Raw genomic sequence first — 26,554 nt, 5'->3', positions numbered from 1 at the left:
TCCTCCGTGGTGGAGGCTTAGTTAAACAGTGCCAGGATCTGAGCGAGCTGGTTAAGCCAAAGTCCTTCTTAATGGACCATGATCTGCCCAATAAAGGGGTGAGCCAACGCGAGGCTAGCCGGCGCTAGCCCAGGCGATACGGCGGTTAATCCTTAACGAAGGACGGTGCGCTGAATGTTGGTCCATATCTGTGTTTGTGTGTGTGTGTGTGTGTGTGTGTTTATGTGTCTGTGTGTGAGGATCGTAGCTATGCAGCTCGTTAGCCTCATAGCGTCTAACACTACTCTCCTAACACTGCTGATTCACTGTGCCTCATTTGTGCCTAAGTCAATCAGAGTGTTTTTTCAATTCACTATCTGCCTCAGTCATCTATTTGACTTCGGCATTTTGGATGTTGAATACAAGACGAACCTTCAAACATGAATGAGGCAATTACGCCACGAGGCTAACGAGTTGTAAGCGGATGGTTGCATCTCGGTGAACGTGCGCCGCGTGACCGTGTCACACAAACGACGTCCCGTCTCTCTCTCTGTCTCCAGTGACGGTCAGGAAGTCGACAGAGCGGCGGCGGCGGCGGCGGCCAGCACCTCTTCCGTCGCCCCTCCGGGCCCCGGGGCCTCGTCCTCCACCCCCCCGGCCGGCTCCTCCTCCCCTGGGGCCGCGCGGGCCGCCTCCCCCCTGGAGGGCCCGCCGGTGGTGGTGGTGGTGGAGGCGGACCAGGCCAGCCTGATGTCGGGCTCCGGCTGCACCAGCCAGGCCTCCGTGGACGACGACGACGACGTGCCAATCACAGATATCTATTTTGTAAGCGGCGGCCCGAAAAAAAAGAGCGAGACACGAGCGCACGCACGCGCACGCACACACACACACAAAGACACACACACACAGACACACACCGTGCACACACATGCACACACACAAACGCACGCACACACACACAAAGACACACACACAGACACACACACACACATGCACACACACAAACGCACATTCGTGCACACACACACACACACACACAGATATACACAATGCAGACGCAAACACACCTGTGTACACACACACACACACACATACAAAGACACACAAACAAACATACTTGTGCACACACACACACACACACAAACACGTGCACACACACACTATCGAACATGCACACAGACACACAAACACACACGTGTACACACACATACACACAGACACACAAACAAACACACGTGTGCACAGACACATACACACACAGACAAGCCTTATTGGTACTGGCATCACATCAAAAGCACTGCAGGCGTCATACACTGGGCGAACCTACAGCTGAAGCTCAGATCAGCCTAAAAACAACCCTGCTCCTCTGTGATTTGGGGTGTCCTATTTTACCCTGAATTCATATCAACAGTGTGTGTAGTGTGAAGAGTGTGCAGACTTTATTTCTGGTAAGTCTCATCCAGTTGTGCGGTACGGTAATAGCAGACTCATGTAGCCTATGTTCCCGGCCCTATGGGCTGTGCGATGGACCTCTTTGCCAAGCAATGCACTAATTACACATTGTTAACAGTCAACAGTGACACTCAAAGCGATTACGCATTAGACCAATTATGTTACATTGATTTGTACAACCCACATTTAAATCAGGCCACGGCGTCCATACAACAAACCAATATTCCCGCTGCGCGCGTGGCATCGCTGCTCCTTTCCACTCCTGCACTGTGTCTCGAGCGGACGGACGCCGTCCTGCAGAAGTGCTGACGGAGGCGTCCTCCATAAAGCAGGGGGACAGGAGCGCCCGCCACGCCAGTGATTATAACAGCGGTGCCGACCAGCAGCCCGGCACTGTGTCACTCTTGACAGCGCCCCGCTGGACGCCTCACCCCCCGAGGCCAGGCCATGAATGGATGCATGACCGTGTGTCAGGTGGACGACTGTGGCGAGCGGAGCCGGGGCGATCGCCGCCACAGATAGCAGTCCCCCCCCATCTCCCCCCTCCTCTTCCCTGGCCCCGGTCCAGAGAAGTGTCCCCTATCAGGACTCGGGCTCCGCTCCTCCGTGGTGGAGTCGGTGAGGCCCTGGATGGATAGCAGCTCTGCCCTGGTTTATTGACCCGGGCTGGCGTCTCCCCTCTCCAACCCGCCCCCCCCCCCGCACTGAAGGCCCCGTTCTGCCAGGGCCGGGCTGGCTGTAGAGGACCCATACGGACCCAGGAGGTGTCCACAGAGGATGAATACGTGGCTCACCCTGTGGTGCTCACGGGGCAGAGCGGGGAGCAGAAGAGGAGCAGAGCGAGAGGAACGGCGGCCGTTGTCGGCGGCCGACCGAGCGGACAAACTCGCGGCGATTCGTGTCGCCGTCTCAGGTTTCCGTGCAGGTGTTCTCTGTCCTCTTGAGCGTCTCTCTTTCCCGCGCCGTGACCCCGCGCCAGGTTTCCACGGCGGCCCGTGCTCCGGTGCGGTTGCACGGCGCACACACACACACACACACACACACACACCGGGTCCGTCGTGTCCAGGCTGGTGTTAAATGTTTCACACGCCAGGCTTTTTCCACTCAGAAACGGGGCCGCGGGACAGATGCCGGCGGGCTGAAGCCCTGCACTCAGTGGTGCCTTCACATCTGGTGTACGTCGACGAAGGACAACGGTACCGACGCAGCTTCAAGTCACGAAAGCAACTGTGCTCTAGCTTCTCGACGAGTGTGGAAAATAGTTTCCACACTATGTAATCATCGATGGATCGAATGAAATAAGCCCCTGTGTGCAAAAACACATTTTGGGCCACAGTTCTGAGGTTAGCATTGAATGTGCAGAGATTTCACCTCAGAGGTCAATAGAACTTTAACTAATTAGATCAGTGATTAAAAAAAATGCTTGGCGCCTGGCCAATCAGCAAAGTGACCGGGCGTGTGCCGACAAGATATCACGCCACTTCCTCGGGGAGACCAGCTGAGGGCCGTTTAGCCGCGCCAAGTAATGCTGAGCGACGGCTCGCGTCCGTCGTGATGTCCGTGTGTGAGTGTGTGCGTTTTGTGTGTGTGATGGTGTGTGTGTGCGTGTGTGTGTGTGATGCTCCTTATCTCACAAGCTCAGTTTTTCGCTTGCGGTGAGCCGCCTCTACCTTCACTCTTCATGATCTCCTCCTGCTCGCCTCATCTTTCTCTTCCTCCTCCCTCCTCGTCTTAATTCCCCTCCTGCTAACCTTCTCCTCACGACTGGTGCTGCCGGTCGCCCTTCGCGTCTCCTACCTCTCTCCGACCGCGCCCTACATCTCACACGCTGCCTCAGAATTCCTCTCGGCTTCTTCCATCGTTGCCCTTCACATAGTTCCCCCCCCCCAAACCACCGCCGATCCACCCCCCCTACCTCTTCTCCTCCTCCCCCCTAAGTAGGTGAGGGGGGGGGGGGGGGGCAGTAGCTCTTTTTACACAAGTGAGGTACTCTCAAGGTCATGCTGTTGTTGTTTTCATCATTCTGGTTTCTTTATTCTGAGATTCACCATCGCTCTCTCCATCGCCTCTCTCTGACCTCACTTCCTTTTTTTCGCTGTGTGTGTGTGTGCGTGTGAATGTGTGTGCGTGCAACGCACCAGTTCTCCGACGGGAGAACTCGGGTAGCTTCTCCTGTCAAACAGAAGAGGAGGAGCGGGCCGCGGGCCGGCGTGTCAGTAAGTGTGGAGCCCGGGGGTTAGGATGAGAGATGCTGGCTCATTAGAACCCGCCCGCCTTCCCCCCTACCCCCCCCCCCCCCCCCCAGCCCCACTGCTTTATTTAAACGGACGTTGTCGCGAGGGGAGCTCGTGTCCTCCTCCTCCACCATGTCCTCTCTCCAGCCTGCTTAGCCCGCCGCTGGGCTGATGCCCACGTGGTGCGCTGTGCGTCCGCCGCGGTCCTGCCCGCCTCCCGCTGCTTCCCCCCCCCCCCGACACTCGGCCGTCGCTCGGCGGCTCCTACAGAGAAACGTTTCAAAAAATACAAACGCTTCAGACCTGCGATTGATTCACTCTTTCTGCCACCCAACAATACTGTCTTCTGAAAGGTTGATGCGATTTAATGGTTCACTCAACGCGGCACAGGGTTTGCTTGGGGGTTCCTGCTAAATAAAAATGCATAAGTGCAGCATGTACCCTATTCTGATGGAAGGAATGGGTGGTGCACTGTAAAAACATCCCCTTCAGTGTCATACCACGTGACTTGCTTTGTCATTGGCCGGATAATACTGCGCTGTACGCATGCGATTGCATTGTGGGCCCGCGTGTGCGTGCGTGTGTTGTGTGTGTGTGTGACGTCAAGCCCACGGTCCCCGCCCCCCACCCCCCACCCCTCCCTCCTCCCTCATCACAACATGCCGTGCCTCTGCAGCTGACTCCCCGCTCTTAAAGGGCCAGCTACCACATCCATCCCTGTGCACTTAGTTTTGCCTCACATCTCGTCAAAAGAGCTTTGTTCTCCCCCTCAACGGAGGGGGAAGGTCATCATCCCAGTCTTCAATTCAACTACTAAGGCCCAGTTTGTTTGAACACTCAACTCATCCACCAGTATCCTGGCTTCCTTCCTTCCTCCCTCCCTCCCTCCCTTCCTTCCTTCCTTCCTCCCTTCCTTCCTTCCTTCCTTCCTCCCCTATAGACATGCCTGTTCCTCCTCCTCCTCCTCCTCCTCCTAATCTCCTTTTGGCTGATGCAGTCACACCCCCCCCCCCCCCTCTCTCTACTTGCTTGCTAGGGGCTGGCACAAAATGGCCAGTACACGAATGGAAGTAGGAGCGACAATTTGATTCATCACAATTTTCTCAGTACTTTTTTGTACAGTTCCTTTTGTTAATCATGTATTTGGTGTCTCTCAATAGGACTGATGTTGTACTCATGCTTGCTGCACAATACACTCACATGTACACAGCCCATCTCAAGAGCCAGATATAATTGATTCTAACCCGATAAACTCCAGGCATGCATTTAAACTGCACACACATTCTCCCAAATGATCGCTCAAGCTCACACTTTCTGCAGTGTCTCAGCCGCACGTCCTCTTTTATGCATCTCTAATCTTCATTTCCTTGTCTTGTCTTGTCTTCTCTCCTGCCTGTCCCCTTTGGCTGCTTCTGTCTGCCTGTGTGCCACCGACATCTTATCTCCTCCCCTTTGGCTCCCCCTGCTGCCCTGGGCGTGTATAAGCAGCCTCCAGAGGACAAGACGTGGGTGTACTCTCCGCTGCACGTCGGCTCAGAGTCTAGCGCCCTGCCAGATGGGGAAGGGGATAGTGAGACCGTAAGTGAGAAGAATAAAGAGGAATCAAACACAAAGAAATCAACACTAGACTAGGGGTTTTAAATCGGTATCAGCCTAGAGTGTCGCGTATTAAAGCCTACTTTAGGTAGAGAATAAAAAAAATAGCATCGTCCACCGTACCTGTGAGAGAAGCTATATCTAGTTTCTATAAATCTAGGTAGAATGTAAAAAACAAAATGCTACCAGGACTGCAGAAGAGGTGAGGATGACTGACTACCCAAACCTGTACAACATACCGGACCTTAGTGGGCCTTGGTGACTATTCAGTCCTCCAGTGGCATTGTGCTCCCTTTGCTGCATGTCGGCTACTCTGACGCCCTACTGCCTGCCCGCATTAGGTCTCTGAGTTCCTCAGTTCTCCAGGCAACATTCAAATCCATTTGTTGAGTCATATTCCTTCCTGCACATGGTTTATGGTTTACGGCATGGCTCATTGAACTCAGTGCTCCCACAAGGTCAACGCATCGTTCCATCTATTGGATGGACTGAGGCTGCACATCATTTGTGTGTTTCTCGGATACCATGGCGACCAAACCGATTGATCTCTTGCCTTCCTTGTTTTGATTAACCCCAAGTGTCCGTCCCATGGATCAGACACACGTATTCTGAGGCATGACTTCAGTTTAGTGATTTCATTGAGGACTCTGAACGAGTGAAACACATTGTTTTGTCTTTCTGGAAGTACTCGAGTGATTCCTTCTCATTTTCACTGATATAGTCACTCAATATCCAACACCGAAGGCTGTAGTTGAGGCGTTGATTCGGTTCAACACAGAAGTGTTCAACATCTTTTCAAAAAGTGGATGTTCTCTGAGCTGCTAACAATCTGCTCTGTTCTGGCTGGTTCAGTGGCGTGCCAAACGCCTGCTCATTATGAATCAGTGATGCTTTCCCTCAGCTATTAGGATTAAACTCTAATTTCTCTCATGCTCTGCCTCTCTCTCTCTCTCTCTCTCTCTCTCTCTCTCTCTCTCTCTCTCTCTCTCCCCCTCTCTCTCTCATGCTCTCTTTCTCTCTTGCTTGCTCACTTACTCTCTCTCTCTCTCTCTCTCTCTCATGCTCTGTCTCTCTCTCTCTCTCTGTCTCTCTCTTGCTCGCTCACTTACTCTCTCTGTCTGTCTCTCTCTCTGTCTCTCTCTCATGCTCTCTCTCTCTCTCTCTCTCTCCCCCTCTCTCTCTCTCATGCTCTCTTTCTCTCTTGCTTGCTCACTTACTCTCTCTCTCTCTCTCTCTCTCTCATGCTCTGTCTCTCTCTCTCTCTCTCTCTGTCTCTCTCTTGCTCGCTCACTTACTCTCTCTGTCTGTCTCTCTCTCTCTCTGTCTCTCTCTCTCCCCCTCTCTCTCCCCCTCTCTCTCTCATGCTCTCTTTCTCTCTTGCTTGCTCACTTACTCTCTCTCTCTCTCTCATGCTCTGTCTCTCTCTCTCTCTCTCTGTCTCTCTCTTGCTCGCTCACTTACTCTCTCTGTCTGTCTCTCTCTCTCTCATGCTCTCTCTCTGTCTCTCTCTCTCTCTCTCTCTCTCTCTCTCTCTCATGCTCTCTCTCTCTCTCTGTCTCCCTCTCTCTCTCTCTCTCTCTGTCTCTCTCTCATGCTCTCTCTCTCTCATGCTCTGTCTCTCTCTCTCTCTGTCTCTCTCTCTGTCTCTCTCTGTCTCTCTCTCTCTCTCTCTCTCTCTCTCTCCCTCTCTCTCTCTCTCTCTCTGTCTCTCTCTCTGTCTCTCTCTCTCTCTCCCCCTCTCTCTCTCTCATGCTCTCTTTCTCTCTTGCTTGCTCACTTACTCTCTCTCTCTCTCTGTCTCTCTCTCTCTCTCTCTCTCCCTCTACAGAAGTAGACCCTCTCTGAGCGGAGAGGAGTGGACTAACGGGCTATGATGACAGAAGCTCAGACCCCACCGGCGGGTTCCCTGGATCCCGGTTAAAACCCGGTCCAGCGAAAGGGCGGAGTGGGGGGAGCTTCTGGGATGACACCGGCGGCGGTAACCGTGGCAACGCCGCCAACCGAGCCCCTCAGAGACACCGATAATAATAATAATAATAATAATATCCATAATAATGATGATAATGTTAAACGTGTAAGTAACAGGATCCAGACACATAGGGCCGTGTTCTGTCTCGTCTGTTGGCTCAAGCGACACCTAGACGTCTCTGCCAGTCTCACATTCCTTTATCAGATGTTATCGGACGGTTTCATGATATCACCTTCATTTATATATATCGTCTTATTGTGTTTTTTTTTTTTTATATATATATATAAGCACTTCCCCCCCCCCCCCCCCCCCCCCCAGTCGTTTTACTACTGTGAAGATCTTTTTATTTGTGTTTTGTTGTGTGGGTGGGGGTCGTTTCCAGGCCTGGTGTTGGTTCACCGGAGGGCTTGTCTAACTTATGTTTAAAGCGTTTTCAGTACCTGTAAAAACATTTTTTATTACCTTTTTCATATTTAAGCGCAGTCGAGAATCTTAATTGTGTTGGTTTGTATATTCATCTAATATTTATGGGATTGGAATATAAAAAAGGTTTTCCAAACAGCAACATTTAAATAAAGTAAAACCCACTTTAGAAAGTAGACATTGTCAATCGGTTATCAATGATCAATGTCTTCCAAGGTGAACCGGTTTTCGGACTGATTCAAACTAATCATTTTACAATTGAATTGGGTCCTGTCGTCACTTTATTGTGAAATATGGACATCATCTACCCACAACTGGCTGTCCTCCAACCTCTTAAGAAACACTTCTTATCAGATGGATGACATCAAATATGACATCAAATATTTCTAGATTTAGCAAAACAGTTGTAGTATTTTGGGTCAATATGTGCAGTGTGTGACTTGTTGAGCAATACGACGTTTGTGGAGAATGTGAATGTTTGCACTTGAGGGGGGGGCAGGACATATGAACTAGTTATAGAGGCCAAATGATCCACAACATCACTCGTTTTTACCACAGTCATCTCAGTTCATTTTTCAGTTATGGAAGAAAAATGCTACTCGGCTGTTAGATGGCTTTTTGGTTTTTACGGAAAAAAATAGTGTTTGTAACAGTGAAGTCGATCACAATCATTCTAGAATAAGTGTTTACTGTAATCTCTGTGGCTAACGTTGAAAGGACTCTCAAGTTGAGTGGAGTGAAGTTATGAGTATGTAAACAAAATTAAAAAAAAAAAAAAGCTATTCTAGTCATCCTCTGTGAACACACTTTTCCTCAGTTGGTGCGTGAGTCGTGTCAAGGGAAGTCAATGTCAGACGTTGTAAATCGATATTTCCATCTTCATGACGTGCAGTGGCCAGTTGTCATCTGTTTGCATCACAGGGAGCCCATAGCAGCAATATTTTGTACAGTTTAGCTTTTAAGTTCATTTTAATTGCCTTTGTGGATAAACACAACATAGGCCTGTCACTTATGTTTTTCCACCTGTTCTGTTCGTTTATTTTTTCTTTTCGATTGTTGTGCTCCTACGAATGTGTACATATGATTATAAATACATATACAAAGATATATAAATATATTTTCCATTTTAATTGGAGAATATTATTTTTATTTGTTTTATTTTTTTGCTGCTGGCAAGAAATTATTGCGATCTACATAATTTACTGTACCATATCAACGATGTGTTAAATGAGATACAGCTATATTTATGGTCCATGAATCAGAGCTGTGGCTTTGTAAGATATTCAAAAATGAGAGAAATGTGTCCAATTGACTCTAGGCCTACATGCAAAATCAATAGGGGTTCTTCCGACTGTCAGCTGTGTTCGTGTTCGTGTTTTCAACGCCATGTGCCCTCATCTTAGGGAGAGTCTTTTACAGAGACATAGCATGTTTTAAAAATGAATATGCATATCTGACGTGTATTTATGTATATCTGTGTATATTCATCTATTTATACACGATGATAAATAGATGGCCTATGTGTTTGGACTCGATCTGATTGAATACAAAAAAAATAAAGCCGTTCTGTCCGAATCCTTTTGTGCTGCTTTGTTTTTGACGTCTTCAAAAGGGAGCGGATATGCGTTCTATGGGTCTGTTTTGTCTGTTTTTAAGTCTGGGTTCATTTCATGGCGTCTGGGGATATTTAATTTTAAATCCACAGATAAACTGAATTTGAACTCGCGAGATCACGCTGGTCTCATGAGGTTTACAAACCTGGCGCCCTAGACAACCAAAGCGATAACGTCAGCCTACTGTGAGGTAATAAACAACACATTGAGAATAAATGAGAAAGGGTTAAATGAAGTCCATTCTACATATTCTTGCAAAGTTTCGACAAATGGCTATGAAACTTTAACGACATCGTCTCTCCTCCAGAAAATGATGGATAACGTAGACCATGAAAGCCGGCCCGTCAAGGTATGTCAATCAATGTCAATCAATCGGTCCCATCATTTAAACAGGCCCTCAAAACCCACCTTTTCAAGATCGCATTCACCACATAACCTCCTCCTCTCTCCCCTTCCTCTTAGCTATTCCTAGTGGTATTTACCTATTTTAGTTTTTTAGCTATATTTTATTTTATCTTTTTATATTTTTACTTATATAGGCCTACGTTCTTCTACAATTATTTTATTTTGTGTTGACTCTGTAAAGCGTCTTTGAGTATTTAGAAAAGCGCTATATAAGTTGAATGTATTATTATTATTATTATTATTATTATTATTATTATTATGCCTCCCTTATTTCCAGGGGCATGGAAATCCCCTCCCTCATGAGGGCCTTGGAAATAACGTTAGCAGGTGCTCAAGTGTTGCAAGTGGGCTAAACGGTGAGAAATATTGATGTTGTTTAATGCATGCAAAATTGTACTAATTAATTCGTTTTGGGAGTTGTTTGTTCTGTTTTAACCAAATCGTCATTCAGGTTCAGAAACGAGTATATTGTTGACAAAACTGCAAGATGAGATCGACTTTGGTGTGGTAGTAGATGAGATGGTTCAAGACAGCTTCCTCCAGACTAAAATCAAGGTGAATTCGCACTTTGATAACACTTTGATTTGGTCCAGATGATTGTTTACAGTTTGGTGTAATATTTATAAGCATTTTAATTTATTCTCATCAAGATGTTATGTTTTCAGTCTTTTTTCGAAAAACTACATCAGCTAACTAACGTTGTGGTCAACTACAATGACATGGACGAGAAAGAGCGCAAGAGATACCAGCAGACCAGACATTTACTCCTCCATGTCCCAACCCTGCAAGAGCTCCTTCTGAAGATCGGCTTTAGCAAAAATATGGTTTGTATGGATTACAATTTGATAAAACTATTTACTCATATATGACCTCTTGTTCAAGACTCAAGACTCACTTGTTCAGAGTTCACCTAGACTCTACATAGCCTCCCCCCCTAACCCCCCACCACACCCCGCTTACGCACTTATTGCACGGTGTACGTCCTGGCACTTAATGTACGCACTTATTGTATGTTTTACATCCTTGCACTTAAAATAGTAGGCTACTTAGTTGTGTAGCCTCTTATCCTAGCCGTCTCTGTTGTATACAGGGAAGGGGTTCTATGAACATCCCTACTGTACCGACAGCGATATGTTGTCTCTCTTTCTTCAAATGCCCTAATGTAGAGGTAAATGACCTATATATAATGTACACCTGTTGTGTGACAGCCAACAGACCCCTTAACGTTATAAAACAATGTGTTCGGCCGTTCCTTTTCACGCTGACATCCACCGTGTGACCCGACAGGAAGACCTGCAGAGCTACCTGATTGCCGCCGACCGGACGTGCTTGTTGTCTGAGAACGAAGCCCTGAAGCTGGAGCTGAACGACGCTCAGGGCAGACACCACACGGTGGTCAGCGGCCTTCACTTCTCCCTCCAGTCCGTGGAGCGTGAGAACAAGGGAGCCCAGCACTCTTTGCACCAGAGCATCAGACACCAACAGGACACGGTAGCGCCGTCTGCCCACTCGGATGTTTAGGACGCTGCGTGGATACTGAAAAACCATTCATGTTTGACAATGTCGTTACTTTAAACGTCAGTTTCGTTCTTTGCATGCACCGAATCATGGTGGACACAGACTATTCTTGCCTTGTTGATTGTTTATAATATACAGTAGTCTATTGCACCATTAATCAACGCTGCTGGTTTGACGTTGTGCTAACCCTTTCTCTCCATCCGTGTTTCCAATACAAAAGGTGATTTTGATGGAGCAAAAGCTAAAGGAATACGGGAGGCAGGTCATCTCCCTGCAGCGGTATCTACTGGAAAGCAACGAAAAAGTCCATAGTCTGCAGAAGACCCTGTGCAGCTCCGAGGTGGCGCTGCAGTCTGCACAGCAGGAGCTGGAAGGGACAAAGCAGCAAGGACTCGATCTGCAGGCTGCCCACAGGGCCTCACAGGACCACAACCAATCGCTGAGACGCAGCCTCCTGTGCGCCGGGGAGCTCGCGCAGTCTCTCCGACACAGCGTCGGCGAACTCGAGCAGAAGATCGAGCTCCACCAGAGGACCCAGGCGTCTGAAGGAGAGTGGGTCAAATCCCTGAGACGGAGGGCGGACGCTTCGGAGGAGAAGGTCTCGTCCCTGGAGTCCAGCCTGAAGGCTTCTGAAGAGGACATCTCGTCACTCAGGCAGAGCCTCAGAGCATCGGAAGAGAGCGTGGCCTGCTTCGGGCAGAGCCAGAGGACCACTGAGGAGAGGTGTCACTCTCTGCAGCAAAAACTCCACTCGGCCGAGGAGGCAGTGCGAGCGGCTCAGGGCTGCCTCCGGGCGGCGGAGGACGAGGCCAAGAGGTTGAAGGAGGCCCTGGGCTCCTTGGAGGAGAAGACCCTGGGGCTGCAGGACACATTACTGGCCAGAGAGAGCCACACACGCAGCACCACCGCTCAACGGCAAGCCCTGGAGCGAGGCAAGAAGAAGGAGGAGGGGGAGAGGGAGAGGCTCCTGGGTCTGATCCGCTCTCTCAGGGGCTGTGAGGAGGAGCATTGCAGCAGAGCCAAGAGGCATGACGAGGAGCTGAGGGTGGCCAAGGAGCGGCTGGTCCTGCTGCAGGACAGCGTGAGCAGGATGGAGGGCTGCCACACCCAAGAGACGGCTCGGCTGGAGCACCAGCTCCTCAAGGCCGACAACAAAGCGACGGCGACTGAGAAGAAGCTCAGAGCCCACGGTGGGTGTTCAAAGTTCCATATGATACCACCAGGTGTGGTGTGATTAGCTGTTACAAGACGTTTTGAAAATATGCCTCTTCTGACATCACAAGTTGGCATGTCCACATAGATGTATGACGGATAGATGATCAATGTTTGCTACAGTCCACTGGGTAGGCTGGTAGACTGATCTATCCAGCACCACCTAGATGTGTCCACATCTAGAGATGTGTCCACATCTAGGTGGACAAGCCCACCTGTGATGTCAGAAGAGGCAGATTTTCGGCTTGTAATGGCAAATCACACTCACAGATGGTGGTATAATATGTCACCTTTAAAACTTGTGGAACTCTGCGCTCCTTTATTTAAACTAGTTTGTTATCTTTCATCTGTCTTTTTCCCTTTCTCTGAATGAAGTGGTCAAGCTAAACACCCAGTTGGTGAAGGCACAAGTAAGCGCAAACAGAGAACTGGAGGGCGTTACAGTGTATGAGAGGGAGCTGCAAGACACCATCCAGGACCTCAGGTTTGCCTGTCCACCATGTCGTACTAGTAGCATTATTTATAACGATGTGGCAGCTTCACAAACAACTAAATCATGTTACATGGTTTTTGATATGATGACAGACAGGAGCTACAGTTTCAAACCACAGAGAAGGAAGGCGCCCTGCAGAGTCTCAGGATGAGACAGAGGGATCTCGCCGAGGTCCAGCACCACCTGCAGGCTGACCTGCTGAAGTGCAGCCAAGGCTGCAAGCCGGGAAGACACTCTACCCCTAGAAAAGAGCAGAGGGAAGAACTGGACACCCTGAGAGCAGCGCTGCGTTCGGTCAACCACGAACACGTCCTGACCGACGGGCCAAGAAGAAGGAGAAAGAAGGAGTCGGCAAAGGTATGGGAAAGAACCAAACAATGGCAGAAGCTGGTGAGCATTGAATAATGGTAGTCAACTATTTAAAGGGGACATATTATACCACCAGGTGTCAGTGTGATCGGCCTCTTCTGACATCACAAGTGGGCATGTCCACCTAGATGTGTGCTGGATAGATCAGTCCATCAGCCTACCCAGTGGACTGTAGCAAAAGTTGCTCAGCTATCCATCACACATCTAGGTGGACACGCCCACTTGCGATGTCAGAAGAGGCAGATTTTCAAAACGGCTTGTAATGGCTATTCAGACTCCCACCTGGATGTATAACATGTCACCTTTAAGTACCTCACCCAAGTAGTACCACCGTGAAGTGTGCATGCATCTGTGGTGGCGTGCACTAGCAGCAGACTTGCGTGTGTTCCTGCATGTGGTCTGTGGACAGGGTCGCGGTCACGGGCACCGCGTGACGGAGGGACGCCGAGACACCTTCCCGTATAGACCGTCCCGCTCGGCGTGGAGGGACACGACCCCGCCCCCCGCCGACTCAGCGGCCCCGAGCTGGGACTCTACTACAGGGTCGTCGTCGTCGTCGTCATGGTTACACGGGTAATGCCAATCAGCATCAAACAACATCGAATGAATGTCAATAAGGGGACGGAAGATGGCCTCAATAACTGCATGTATACAGTGGTAGCGGTTTGGTTGTGTTTCAAAGTTTAAACAGGGTGTAAAGGCAGGAGAAATGAGTCTGTCCCTGTCAGTAATGATCCCACTCGTTTGCTCATCGACTATGGATGGAACCAGTGAAGCCAGTTGCCTTACTCAGCTGGAGCCTACCGTCTTGCAGAATCTAGTAAATGTACAGAAAAAGCTTCGGGCACTGCAGTCGAGTAAGTGGAAAAATGGACTGCATTTATACAGCGCTTTTCTAACCAGTGGCCACTCAGAGTGCTCAAATATTGCCGGAAATTCACCCATACATGCACACATTCACACACTGACGGTGGTGTCCATGCAATGCGACAGCCAGCTCGTCAGGAGCAGTTAGGGTCAAGTTTCTTGCCCAGGGACAGCTCGACACTACAGCTATGGGGATCGAACTAGCAACCTTCCGGTTACCAACCAACCTGTAGGATGATACCAAATGTTACTTTGCCATAGTCCCCCTAGCTGGCCTGAAATTATAATAATTTGTGTTATCCCTGTCATTCAATCGCATTAATAATACAGGGCATCCACTAAAACCCCTAGGGGACCTTCCACTATCATGCATGTTTAAGACATTGTGTTGTTGGAAATGTCTCCATAATTTATGAAGATCACATCCTTTTACCTTTCTTCCCTACAGTGGATCGCCAGAAAACAATGGATGCCATAAAGCCTACGTGTCATCTGAAAGTTACACCTAAAGAATTGTGAATATAAATAAATAAAAAAACAACTGCATTCAAGTTGTATTCGATTTTTTCCGAAATCCCAGATGGAAAACACTATGATGGAAAACAAGCCACATAGTTACTTGTGATTGGTCGACGAATTCATCAGTCAAGAGGCAGGGAGTTCCAATTGGTTGAATCGGTTGTCAATCAGCACGGGTGGCCTTCCTTCCTCATACTGTCTGTGACCGACCGGTGGACCCGAGTCAGCGGTAAGACAGGAGTGTCCCGTTATCCCTTCAGAAGTGGCCTTTATCAAACTTGTCGTGTAAAATGGGGGCCCGCGATGACGAATACGACTATCTGTTCAAAGGTAAGGCATTTAAAGACAGAGCAGCGATGCAAACTTTTCGGTGGAGGTGAAGTTAGGTGACAGCCTTCACCAGTATGGGGCGAGGAAGTCTCCTAGCTGGTTTGGCTAAGCGCTACTGGCAGCTAACACAAGGTTAACATTATACGTGTCTACGTTTAAAAAAAAAAAGTTTACCAGACAAAGGTATTGGATCGTAACCAAATGATGCTGCCTAGGGATAGGCATGTTTCGAGTGGGGAGCCGGGGTCAGCGTTGAGTACGTGTGCTGCTAGGTAGCATGAAGTCACACTGATGGAATTCGCTATGGTCAGATGAGTGCGACTCCGGCTAACCCGTTAGCATTATAGATGCTAAGCACACAGCTGATCGATTTAGTTCGTGCCGTTCGTTTTCATGCGTTTTATTGATGTCGGTCATACAGAAACAAGGTGGTTGACAAACGGTGACTATGGTCTGGACTGAGACGTGAACAGTGCGAGTGATGTCACCTGAGCCACCCCTGCTTGTGTTGTTTATTCTTGACTGCGTGTGTGTGTGTGTGTGTGTGTGTGTGTGTGTGTGTGTGTGTGTGTGTGTGTGTGTGTGTGTGTGTGTGTGTGTGTGTGTGTGTGTGTGTGTGTGTGTGTGTGTGTGTGTGTGTGTGTGTGTGTGTGTGTGTGTGTGTGTGTGTGTATGTGCGCGCTACTTAAGTGAGGTGGGTGTAGTCAACCCCGCGGGCAATTAAGACACGTCAATGATGTCACCTTTTCAAATGTGTTAAGAAAAAAGATCCTTGTTTTTGTTTCTGCCAATTGATGACACATTTTTTCTTGCATATTTAAATCAATCAATCATGCGACCTGCCTTTAATTTCAACAGCAATGCACTAACTTTGTAAACGACTTTGTGTTGGGAGTTCATCAGTTCAGCGATGTGTTGGGAGTTAATGTACAGCTGCAGTGCTGTGACTACCAGCTGCAACACTAACGCCCATGTTACCTTGGGAGCGTCTTAATATTTGCTTTGATTGCGGAAACGTTGCGATTGCGAAACAACACAGTTGGCACCGCATCGCAAAAGGAGCCGACGCAACGCCCGAGAGAGCAGGCATGTTTAGACAGCCTTGTGATCAACAAGTCAGCAGCGCAATGGAGCAAGACCTGTAACTTCCGTTGACTGCATCAGAAAGCAGCTCCGCGTTGGATGTTGAACAACACTTCTGCAGGATGTGTAGCAACGGTTCAGAGCTGTCGGCTACCACCATCCAGAAGGTTATGAAAGGATGAGCCACATATCAATGTCCCAGTATTAATTTAGCCGCTGCTCCACCTGTGTATTTTGTTATTGCCCTGTGTGTGTGTGTGTGTGTGTGTGTGTGTGTGTGTGTGTGTGTGTGTGTGTGTGTGTGTGTGTGTGTGTGTGTGTGTGTGTGTGTGTGTTATATTTATGTTTTATATTTATGTGTTTTGCTTCTAGTTGTACTAATCGGTGACTCAGGAGTAGGGAAGAGCAACCTGCTTTCCCGCTTCACGAGGAATGAGTTCAACCTGGAGAGTAAGAGCACCATCGGGGTGGAGTTTGCTACCCGCAGCCTCCAGGTGGACGGCAAGATGATCAAGGCTCAGATCTGGGACACAGCTGGCCAGGAGCGCTACAGAGCCATCACATCAGCGTGAGTTGGTTTGGTTCGTTTTTTTGAGCATGACACTTTTACTACTACTTTATTGTCCAAATAGATTTTATTTATTTCTAAGAAGGACTCGTCACGTGTCATTAATTTCACAATGTTTGTGAATGTTGAAAAAAATTGTTTTTGTTGCAATCTCTCAACAATTTTGTTTTTGCCTGCAGTGCACCGTAGCTAATAGATGGATACTAGCGGGGGAATTAATATTTAATCATCTCAGAGATCTTCTCAACAGCTGACTTTGTATACGGGTGTATTTAGAATCTAATTTCATTTTTTATCTCTAGAAGAATGACTAACCTCATAGCTGGCCACGGCCATGGTTCCATATATGGTTCCATATATGGTTCCATATATGGTTCCATATATTCACTCCTGCCTTCGCCTGCAGGTACTACCGGGGCGCGGTGGGGGCTCTCCTGGTGTACGACATCGCCAAGCACCTGACCTACGAGAACGTGGAGCGCTGGCTCAAGGAGCTCAGGGACCACGCCGACAACAACATCGTCATCATGCTGGTGGGCAACAAGAGCGACCTGCGCCACCTCCGGGCCGTGCCCACGGACGAGGCCCACGCCTTCTCAGGTGAGGCGCTGGCGGCTGGTCTCGGGACAAGTCAGGCGACCACTCGGTTGTCAAATTGGGTCAAGGAATGAACTGTCAAGAGTCAGGAGTTGTTAACCCAACGGTGGTTAGTGCGTGGCACGTGGTTCTATGAACATCCTTACTGTAGCGACAGCAACATATTGTTTTCATGTTGCTTTCTTCTGACAAATGTACTGATTTTAAGTTGCTTTGGATAAAAGTGTCTGCTAAATGCCCTAAATGTAAATGTTAACTCTTACCCTGTGTTTTGTCTCTGTCCGCCTCCAGAAAAGAACACACTCTCGTTTATTGAAACCTCCGCCTTGGACTCTACGAACGTAGAGGAAGCGTTTAAGAACATTTTAACAGGTAGGATGGGTTAACTATGCGACCGATATTCACCCGTGTGCATTTATACGGCGTACGTTCCTCTGTCATACCCCGTCTCCTCCGTCTCTCTCTGTACAGAGATCTACCGCATCGTGTCTCAGAAGCAGATGTCCGACAGATCTTCGCATGACGATTCTCCAGGCAACAACGTGGTGGACATCAGCGTCCCTCCCACCACTGACGGTCTGAAGGGAAACAAACTCCCGTGCTGCCAAAGCCTGTGACAACGTCCATCACCACCAGCAGCATCATCATCATTAACTTCAGCATCATCATCATTAACTTCAGCATCATCACCACCACCACCACCACCATCATCATCCTCGTCATCATCATATGCTGACGGACTCCGCCTGAGATCTCCTTCCATTACATGTGTTTTGCTTTTGAGGATTCTGACTCCTGCGGTGTGTACCTCTACGGTGTGTACCTCCTACGTGGAAAAAAAGAAGTATCTGAAGGTCTCGACTGTTGTTCAAGACTGACCGTTGGTTGTAGTTCTGTTTCGTGTTGTCTGTTTTCAGTTGGCTCGTTGCTTTTCTTTTTCTGCATTTCATTTAGCATTTTCGACAGTGATTGTATGACCTAGTCCTTTGGTTGGACTGGCGAGATATCTTGAAGAATTTGTCGTTTTGTACTTAAAATAGCAAGTTTTGTCTTTTTTTTTTCTGTGAAATGAAACCATTGCGGTGATATTGTAATGCTATCTTTGTAAAATCTGGATTTGATTGTTTTCTTGTTCCTCCTGTTCTTCACCTCACTCAAAGTAGCTGGGGTCTTGGGTGTTAAACAGGGCAGCATTGCTTTAGAGCTATTGTTTTCTCTTGTTCGACCTACGTAGCAAGGTTGTGTGGCCAACGATGAGTATCAGCCGGGGACCTTAAGCGATGGATAGAAGTGATAGGTTGGAGTTTGGCAAAAATACATCATTAGTTTATTTTATTTTTTCTTTGACAGCATTTTGCATAAATACCAAAGAAGTTAATTAAATGACTGCAAACATTGGGATGATATCACAGATGCGCATGTTTTTCATTTTTTTTTTTTATCATTTTGTTTAATATTAAAAACCTTTACCCTACCTCATTGTTTTTATTGTCATCAATTAATTGTTAAACCTAGGTACTGGAAGAGTCACTCAAACGCAACAGCTACATCACTTACGGTCACCTTAGTGTCACATCCTAATTGAAACGATTTCAAGTAGTTTCCGATAGAAAAGTTCCAAGAAATACAATGATGGGTCCTTAATAGGGCTTATTCATAACAAACTCCCATGCAAATAGGTCCGTGGGAAGCACCTCTATAGGCTTAGGAATGCCTGCGGACTTAAGAATGCATGGCATGTGTATGTTGAGGTCCTGTATGCCCAGCTGTCCTCCGATAGCATGCCACTCCTGCAAGGGGAATCAGGCACAACAGGTGGGGACCATATACTGTGTGGGTGTGGACGAGCATAGGTGTGGAGCGGCTAGTGTCTCATCGGTGACTGACCGTTCATCTAACAGTTCATCTATAGAATAATAAACGGAATGATAAACGGAATGGAAGAAACCATAAAGGTTAACTCAACATAAATGTTCGGCCTATATGCAATTAGCAACTTAACTAGGATTTCACTTTAGATCACCCAGAATGGCTTGGGCTCCCCTAGAATAAATATATAAACTACACAATTTATAAGTATTTCGTAGGATGAACCCTTCAAAGCACTGTTAGTCACTGTATCCACTTTATAGCCAATACTTTGGTTGTGCTTGTCCTTTCGACCATAAATAACATTAGTTTGGCTCCGTCTCAGCACGGGCGATGCCCCCTCCCTTCGGAGTATTTTTTAAAGGGTAGCTGCTAGATCCAAGGGTCTGTGCGTACAGTGGGCGACTCCTCTTTTCGTTACCAACCAATCACTAATCCTAACATACGGTGGGCGGTACACGGACTGGTGGTCGACGGCAAGCGGCCCCGCCCACTATACACTCAGACCCTTGGATTGCCACCACCCGGTTAAACTCACTTTGCTGAGTCTGAGGAAAAGCGGAACCCTTGCCTGCTGTTGTATATTCTCAGCTGAGCACAAGCTAGACATGTTGTTAGCCATCTTAGTCAACGCGTTTAAACAACAACGCCTTTACGGCAGGTATCACCCATGTGTGATGTTTAAGTAGTACCATTTGCACTGACGCATCATCTAATAAAATGAAAACGGAGCCAAATTCGAGGTAATTCTTTCTATTTTTCCCCCCACCCAGTATTGTCACATAGCTTACCTGCTAACGCTAGCAGGCGACGGGCTAACAACACAGCTGAGAGGATTGTGGCATGGATGACCTATTACTAGTGTGTTTCTATCTATTATATACTGATGGCAAATGTCGCGATAGATAAATGACCAAAACAAGCAGTGTACGGTGTAGGTACATGTAACATGTAACATAATACTTACTTGAATATATGTTGTGTTGCTTTGCAATTTGGTCATTAAAGTTGCATTCACACTATGGGTCTGCTCTGCTCCACAGTGTCAACCTAGGGGTTGACAGTGCACCACAATGACACACACACACACACACACACACACACACACACACACACACACACACACACACACACACACACACACATCTGTGTAATTGCATTATACACTTGCCGATGTAGTTTGCCATCCCTTATGTATCCACTCTAATACTTGTAGGTCTCCACAATATACATTTTCATATCGATTCTCACGGACTCACTGCCAGCTATTTAAATCCCACGCAACCGATTTGTCGTCACGCAGCGTTATCTGGAGGGCGACAGGCGTTTTGCCTTGGCCGCACCTCACTAGTCTTGACATTGACTAACTGACTTGGCGATACATAAGCGATTCCTTAAGCCTCAGGTTATGACTATGACTATGACTCCGAGTTGCTGAATGGTTACAATGCAAAACACATGGATGTCAATGGCTAAGATCGTCTCAGTTGTTGTTATGCACTGTATCAAATTAGATGTAGACAGAAGAGCCGCATGCTAGTTTGTTATCCCTTTATTTATATACTTTTGTTGTGAAAGAGGACAGTCTTGTAGTGTGTCCTTTGATATTTAATTGGCCAATTCAATCTCAACCCATGATATCAAAGTGACAGTGTGCGCCATGTATTCATTCTCTCAACTTCTTTTCTTGCTCAGTTGGGCCTAACCCATCCAACCCGTGGGAGTGAGCAGAGTTTCCTTCTTCCTGCTCCCCCACAGTCCACCCCACGTCCCTGACCCTAACCACCCCCCGGACCTTACTGTCATAACCATGACAACTGGGGAATGCTGTCACCTGCCCGGCTCCCTATGCGACTGTGCCGGGAACGCCGCCCTGTCCAAGAGTGTGGAGGAGGTGTGCAGTGACGGCCGCCCCGCCCAGTACGTCACGCAGGTCACCGCCAAAGACGGACGGCTGCTGTCCACCGTCCTCAAACCCCCGGTCACTCAGAGGTGAGGCCCGCGCTGGGAACAGAATTCATGTGTTTAGAGTTCTAACCTGGACTGCACAGCCTCCCCCCTTACCCCCCTCCATCCCCCCACACCCCTCTTACGCATGGATTGTATGTTGTACGTCCTGGCACTTAAAAGTAGTACTTATCATTGTGTAGCGTCTTATCCGAGCTATCTATGTTGTATACGGGGAATGGGTTAACTTAGCAATTGTTTGGTTCTATGAACATCCTTGCTGTACCGACAGCGATATATTGTTGTTTCTCTTCTCCTGGCAAATGTACTTATTGTAAGTTGGATAAAAGCGTCTGCTAAATGTAAATGTGAATATGGCTGGACTTTGAATTGATGGTAAAAATCGATTTATGGTTTACTGGTTTTCACCCCAGTTGTATGTCTTACTAAACATGTCAGTTCTATCTCAGGTTGGTTACGCTGTCTGGGCATTCCCCCTACGGACTAAAGGCAGTAGTAAACGTACTGGACCATAGGTTGAAATGTAACTGACTCTGAGCGTGCCTGTGGTCTGCCCCCCAGCGATGGACCCATCTGCCGCATCTGCCACGAGGGGGGCGCCGGCGAGAGCCTCCTGTCCCCCTGTGACTGCACGGGCACGCTGGGCGCCGTGCACAAGAGCTGCCTGGAGAGGTGGCTCTCCGCCTCCAACACCAGCTACTGTGAGCTCTGTCACACGGAGTTCACCATAGAGCGCAGACCCCGCCCCCTCACAGAGGTAAACCCGCCCAACGCGGCCCTTGCGATGGCTTGACGATGGCTTTGACCCTGACCCGGTGTACCCCCATCCATCTGTTTTCACCTCCTGGTGACGTGCATGAGACGTCGTAGTTTCCTCAGAAATACTTCCACGTCAGTTTACCTCGTCATACCCTTCCCCGTATATGTACCCTTTAGCATATTTCAAAACTAGAGATGATCCGATGATCCATTTTTTTTTTCCTTCCCGATTCCGATTCCTGGATTCCTTTCCTGAAGCTTATCCCGATACAGCATCTAGCATTTTGACTACAAATGGCACTTGTTCTTATTGAAAGGTTCTCTTACAATGACAGCAATGTATAGTCGGTTCACTTACTGCCGACCAATCTTTTTTTCAGAACTAGATCATTTACATTTATGATCTATAATTATAATACATTTGTATTCTTGTAGTTAGGCGTCAATGCATCCACGTTTTTCCGACTTTGGTAGCTGGAACCGAGCGCACGTAGGTTGGAGATGACGACTTTCCACCTCCGATGTTCTTTGCCTGTGTGGTAAATTAGCTAGTCATGTGATGGTATCGGATCGGCGCACAGACTTGTGTATTCGTCGATACCCGATTAGCATTTTAGACCACATCGGAGGAATTTCCGATACTGGTATCGGTATTGGAACAACTCTTTTTTGCAGACCCCCTCATGTCTACAGTCGCTCCGTCCTCTGTGCTTCCCCACAGTGGCTGCGGGACCCCGGACCCCGGAACGAGAAGAGGACCCTGTTCTGTGACATGGTGTGCTTCCTCTTCATCACCCCGCTGGCGGCCATCTCGGGCTGGCTGTGCCTGAGGGGCGCTCAGGACCACCTGCAGCTGGAGAGCCGGCTGGAGGCCGTGGGCCTCATCGCCCTCACCATCGCCCTCTTCACCATCTACGTCCTCTGGACTCTCGTAAGTCCCGCAGAGCTCGCGTGGAAGCAAGACGCGTGCATGAATACACTGCACAGGGCCTGGAATAAAAGCCACAAAGAGCTGAGTTACTTAAGAACCAGATCGGTTGGTTACTGGGGCTACATGCACTCTTTTATGCACTCTCTCTGTTATCACAAATCACTGATCCAGACAATAAACAGTAGGTTCAATGGGTTAAAACTATTCAGAAGAGAGATTCAAATGGGTCTCGTTGGTTGGATGGTGTGTTAAACATGTCATTTTGCGCAAGTTCTGTCTACGGGCTTGCTAGCCACATGAAAAGTGAGCTCTGGTATTCTATTGTTGCTCGACACATTGTTGAGCAAACTGACTTATGGAAACTGATGACATGTACAGAAATGACTGGCCATGGAAAAGGTTGCAGCTAATATGAGCTGTTCCTCTTCTCTGCGGCCGTATGCTACAACAGTGCGGCCTAAAGAGGATTCCACTTATGCTACCTGATTCCAGAGTGCTGTCTGTTTGTACATGTGTGGCTTGCTTCATGTTTAAATAGCAGAAGTGGACAAACTGCTCGGTGATCCACTTCTCCACTAACGTTTAATTAAACATAACAAATCGGCAAATCTTAAAAAATGGCAAGGAAAAACGGAAGTCTGACTGTTGATGGCGGCCTTTGAATATCGTCGGGGACTGCGAGAGCAGGACCTGTATCGTCTGTAGTAGGGAGTTTCTTCCTACTGTAACCATTGTTTCCTTGAAAGGGTGTAGAACTTTAACCAATGAAGGAAACTCAAGTTTTGTCCGTCTTTCCCTCGCCTCCCTGTCTGTCCTCGGCAGGTGTCCTTCCGCTACCACTGCCAGCTGTACTCTGAATGGAGGAGAACCAATCAGAAAGTCAGACTGCTCCTCCCCGACGCCAAGGGCTCTCACACTACCCAGCATTCCCTGGTGTCCACCAAACTATTGAAGTCTGCAGACGAGAGCATCGTATGAGACCGAGAGGAGGGCACAGGTAATGTCGCTATGGTAACGCCTGAGGCTTCCGAGGGAAATGCCCGATGGACTTTTAACAAAAAAGCACTCGTGGATACGTCTAATACTATGTCATCGATTCATCGATTCCATCAGCACTTTTTTTTTTGTTTGTACATGCTGTTTTTCATTGAGTCCATGGTTGCCCGCAACAACCATGTCAAACTCTGTCAAACTCTCTGGCCCTTTACTACAGCGTTTGCTGAGGCACTGAATAACGCTCACAGACACTTACAGGGCTTGCACACACAAAGAGCCCAGCGCCTGTGGCTGTCCAGAGGCCTGGGAACAGTCTACACTATTATCACTATAATCCAATGTTCCCTATATCCATCGTGGCCTAATTTATTGTTTGTCCCTTCTAAAATAAATCAAATTATTTTCAGTAATCAACCATTGATTCACTCGTCTACGCTGGAAAAAAAACACATCTCGATCAAAGGTCTCTGATGCATTCTGAGGGATAAAAACTTGGTACTTCCCTCAATCTCATCGGAATATATTGTTATATCGATATAAATTGGAAAGGCATATACGTCCTCACCTCAGAAGGCATTTCTGAGGCCAGACATAGTTTCAATAAAGCACTGAGCTGGATGGTTCTCACCTTAATATCCCCTATCATCAAGTTGTTTCTATTTTATTTATTATTTTATACCAAATAGGGGTGAGAGGAGAATCATTCTTGAGCATTTAGTCTTCTTGCACAGGCCGCCAAAGTACCCCAGCTGTGACATGTTGGTGTTGAAGTGTGTTTATGTGCTTTCACAGTACTAACAGAGGAATTATACACATTTGACAAGTCTGTTGATTAGCTCCTATTACGTGTGGCAGCAGTTGCTCATAGTGTAAAGTGGATTATATTTCTATGTAAGAGACTTGATCAATCCCAACCTGCTCTGTCTGATTCCAGCACATAGCCTTCATCTATCCAGCCATTGGATATTGTGTTCTAAAAGAAAACCAGAAGAGATTTTATATTCATTTGCTTCAGTCTGGTGCTATTTCTCATTTCTCGAGAACCAGCGGCTTTTGTTTCTGTTGTAGTACTTTCCATGTGTTGGATGGATTTAAATTCACTGATGACCCTCTGTTGGTGTTTAAACCTTTAAGTTCTTCCTAATGTGCCGCTCTTCACTTGATGTCATGTTTATTGTATTGGTTCATTTTCATTAGTGCGTTTATTACGAAGTGTCCCCCCAGGTTTCCAAAGGAAACTCTTGTCCATGATGCAGCAAGGCCAAACGTTGAGGTTTATGCACAGTGTTCTTATTGTTGTAATTTTAATGTATATAATATTTTTCTGATTTATTGTTATCATGCTTGAACAACATTTTGCTAATTTGTAGATAAGTGAGTCTGACAATTCCATTTTTGGAAGCGGTTTGCTGTGGTTACTGCCACTTACAAATGTATACTTATGCAACAATCGTATAGTTACTAAGTGGGAGAGGCTTCTTAATGCAATTAATAATTATTAATAATCTCAGTGTTTTGAGAAAAGAGGAAGAGGTTTTTAGATATATGTCTTGACTGTCAGCAAACGTGTGATTGCTAATCCCCTCTCCTTTGGCTTAATAGTGTTGATGGTCACTTTAAACTGTTTTAAAAAAAACAACTCTAAATTATTTAATCAATACAGTAGAAGATAATTGGGTATCAGTAATAATATATTAATATGGCAATTTCAAATTTGGTTTTGATTTGGTTAGGCACAACCCCACAGCACAACTCCCTTTTGAACAAACACAGAAACAAATCCGTGGATTGATTCCTGTGTGTGGGTTTGGCCGACGAGGCAAATGTTGTTGTTGTCATTCAGAGACGTTCCCAGCAGGGTTCTGTCTGCATGGTTGGTCCATGAGTCAATCAGCTATACATAGACATGTGTTTACTGTGATCAGTTACTGGTTAGTGATACATCCTATTAGGACCTTGCATTGCGACAATACATACATATATAAAAGTGCTGTTTACTGATTCTCTATAGGGTTAGCCTTTACTACTAGACATTTCAACGTTAAGATTCTATAGAAGGCATCTACTGATTGTACAAGGAGCGGAACACCATGTCGCTCATAAAAGCTGAGCGCTAGCTAAAGTCTCTCGTCTGCAGTGGGCTGTGTACACAGGTTGTCTACAATATATGCAAACTACCAGCTCTCAAGGGGTGGTAGACCTGCTTTCTCCTTTCTATTTCTATTGCAATTGGAACAAATAGTCATGGGTCGTCTTCTGTCCAAAGAACTGTTGAGTCATTGTTGTTGAACACAGTGTGTGGCACTCAAACTGCCACTCTGTGGAAATAACCAGTTGGAGCATCCTTTGAATTTCCAACCCAGAAATCTGGATTTCAAATTATAATTTTGTACGTCACAGGGAACATGTTTTTTTGTGTGTGATATTTGAATTTGAATATTTGTACATCTGTTTTTATGGGGGCGGGGGGGGAGTTATCAATGTAACCATTTGTAATTTATGTTTGCATTTATGTTAATAAGTATTATGATGTGCAGTAAAGAAGGAGTTAAGTCTTGACTCAAAGACTGGTACTTGCAATTCAACCAAGACATGTTTGCAACGCAAATAAAAGACAATGCTTCATAATGGGAGACAGTACATGGCTCATGTTGTCTTTTTCACCATCCACCACCACCCTCCCATCGGAGTCCTTGTATTGCGCCAACTCTTGAGGTGAACATAGCATGCCTATTCGAGAGTCTCTGTTTACTAGTGTGGGTGTGGAGATCTGCTTGTATCACCCAGCACAGCACTGGGTAAAC

At 47.2% G+C, this 26,554-nt stretch overlaps 4 protein-coding genes across 4 annotated transcripts in view; all 4 read left to right on the top strand.

The window, feature by feature from the left end:
• pip5k1ca (phosphatidylinositol-4-phosphate 5-kinase, type I, gamma a) overlaps window positions 1–7,513 on the top strand; it is a 40,844-nt gene extending 33,331 nt beyond the window's left edge. The window contains exons 16-17 of the mRNA XM_084472773.1: window positions 540–804; window positions 7,090–7,513. Of these exons, the coding sequence (XP_084328899.1) occupies window positions 540–804; window positions 7,090–7,095 (271 nt within the window). The 3' untranslated portion in view covers window positions 7,096–7,513. The remainder of the gene's footprint in view (window positions 1–539; window positions 805–7,089) is intronic.
• A 2,066-nt stretch (window positions 7,514–9,579) lies between these two features.
• LOC311353594 (uncharacterized protein) lies at window positions 9,580–14,649 on the top strand (the record flags this gene model as incomplete). The annotated part of the gene is made up of 11 exons (XM_084473508.1): window positions 9,580–9,615; window positions 9,949–10,027; window positions 10,123–10,226; window positions 10,337–10,495; window positions 10,959–11,162; window positions 11,410–12,379; window positions 12,777–12,885; window positions 12,987–13,251; window positions 13,673–13,836; window positions 13,978–14,120; window positions 14,579–14,649. The coding sequence occupies 11 exons, from the start codon at window positions 9,580–9,582 to the stop codon at window positions 14,647–14,649; spliced, it is 2,304 nt and encodes a 767-aa protein (XP_084329634.1).
• Window positions 14,650–14,850: 201 nt separating this feature from the next.
• Window positions 14,851–18,701, top strand: LOC311352875 (ras-related protein Rab-11B-like). The gene is made up of 5 exons (XM_084472695.1): window positions 14,851–14,979; window positions 16,435–16,630; window positions 17,037–17,230; window positions 17,519–17,599; window positions 17,699–18,701. Exons 1-5 carry the CDS (start codon window positions 14,940–14,942, stop codon window positions 17,842–17,844), a joined length of 657 nt encoding a protein of 218 aa, XP_084328821.1. The 5' UTR covers window positions 14,851–14,939; the 3' UTR covers window positions 17,845–18,701.
• A 992-nt stretch (window positions 18,702–19,693) lies between these two features.
• On the top strand, window positions 19,694–26,383 carry marchf2 (membrane-associated ring finger (C3HC4) 2). The gene is made up of 5 exons (XM_084472577.1): window positions 19,694–19,839; window positions 20,792–21,088; window positions 21,626–21,821; window positions 22,545–22,754; window positions 23,577–26,383. Exons 2-5 carry the CDS (start codon window positions 20,907–20,909, stop codon window positions 23,730–23,732), a joined length of 744 nt encoding a protein of 247 aa, XP_084328703.1. The 5' UTR covers window positions 19,694–19,839; window positions 20,792–20,906; the 3' UTR covers window positions 23,733–26,383.
• Window positions 26,384–26,554: the final 171 nt, after the last annotated feature.

This window comes from Micromesistius poutassou (assembly GCF_964030765.1).
Source record: "Micromesistius poutassou genome assembly, chromosome: 9".
NCBI lineage: Eukaryota > Metazoa > Chordata > Actinopteri > Gadiformes > Gadidae > Micromesistius > Micromesistius poutassou.
The sequence above is the reverse complement of the archived record's forward strand: the minus strand, read 5'-3'. Positions and strand labels throughout refer to the sequence as shown.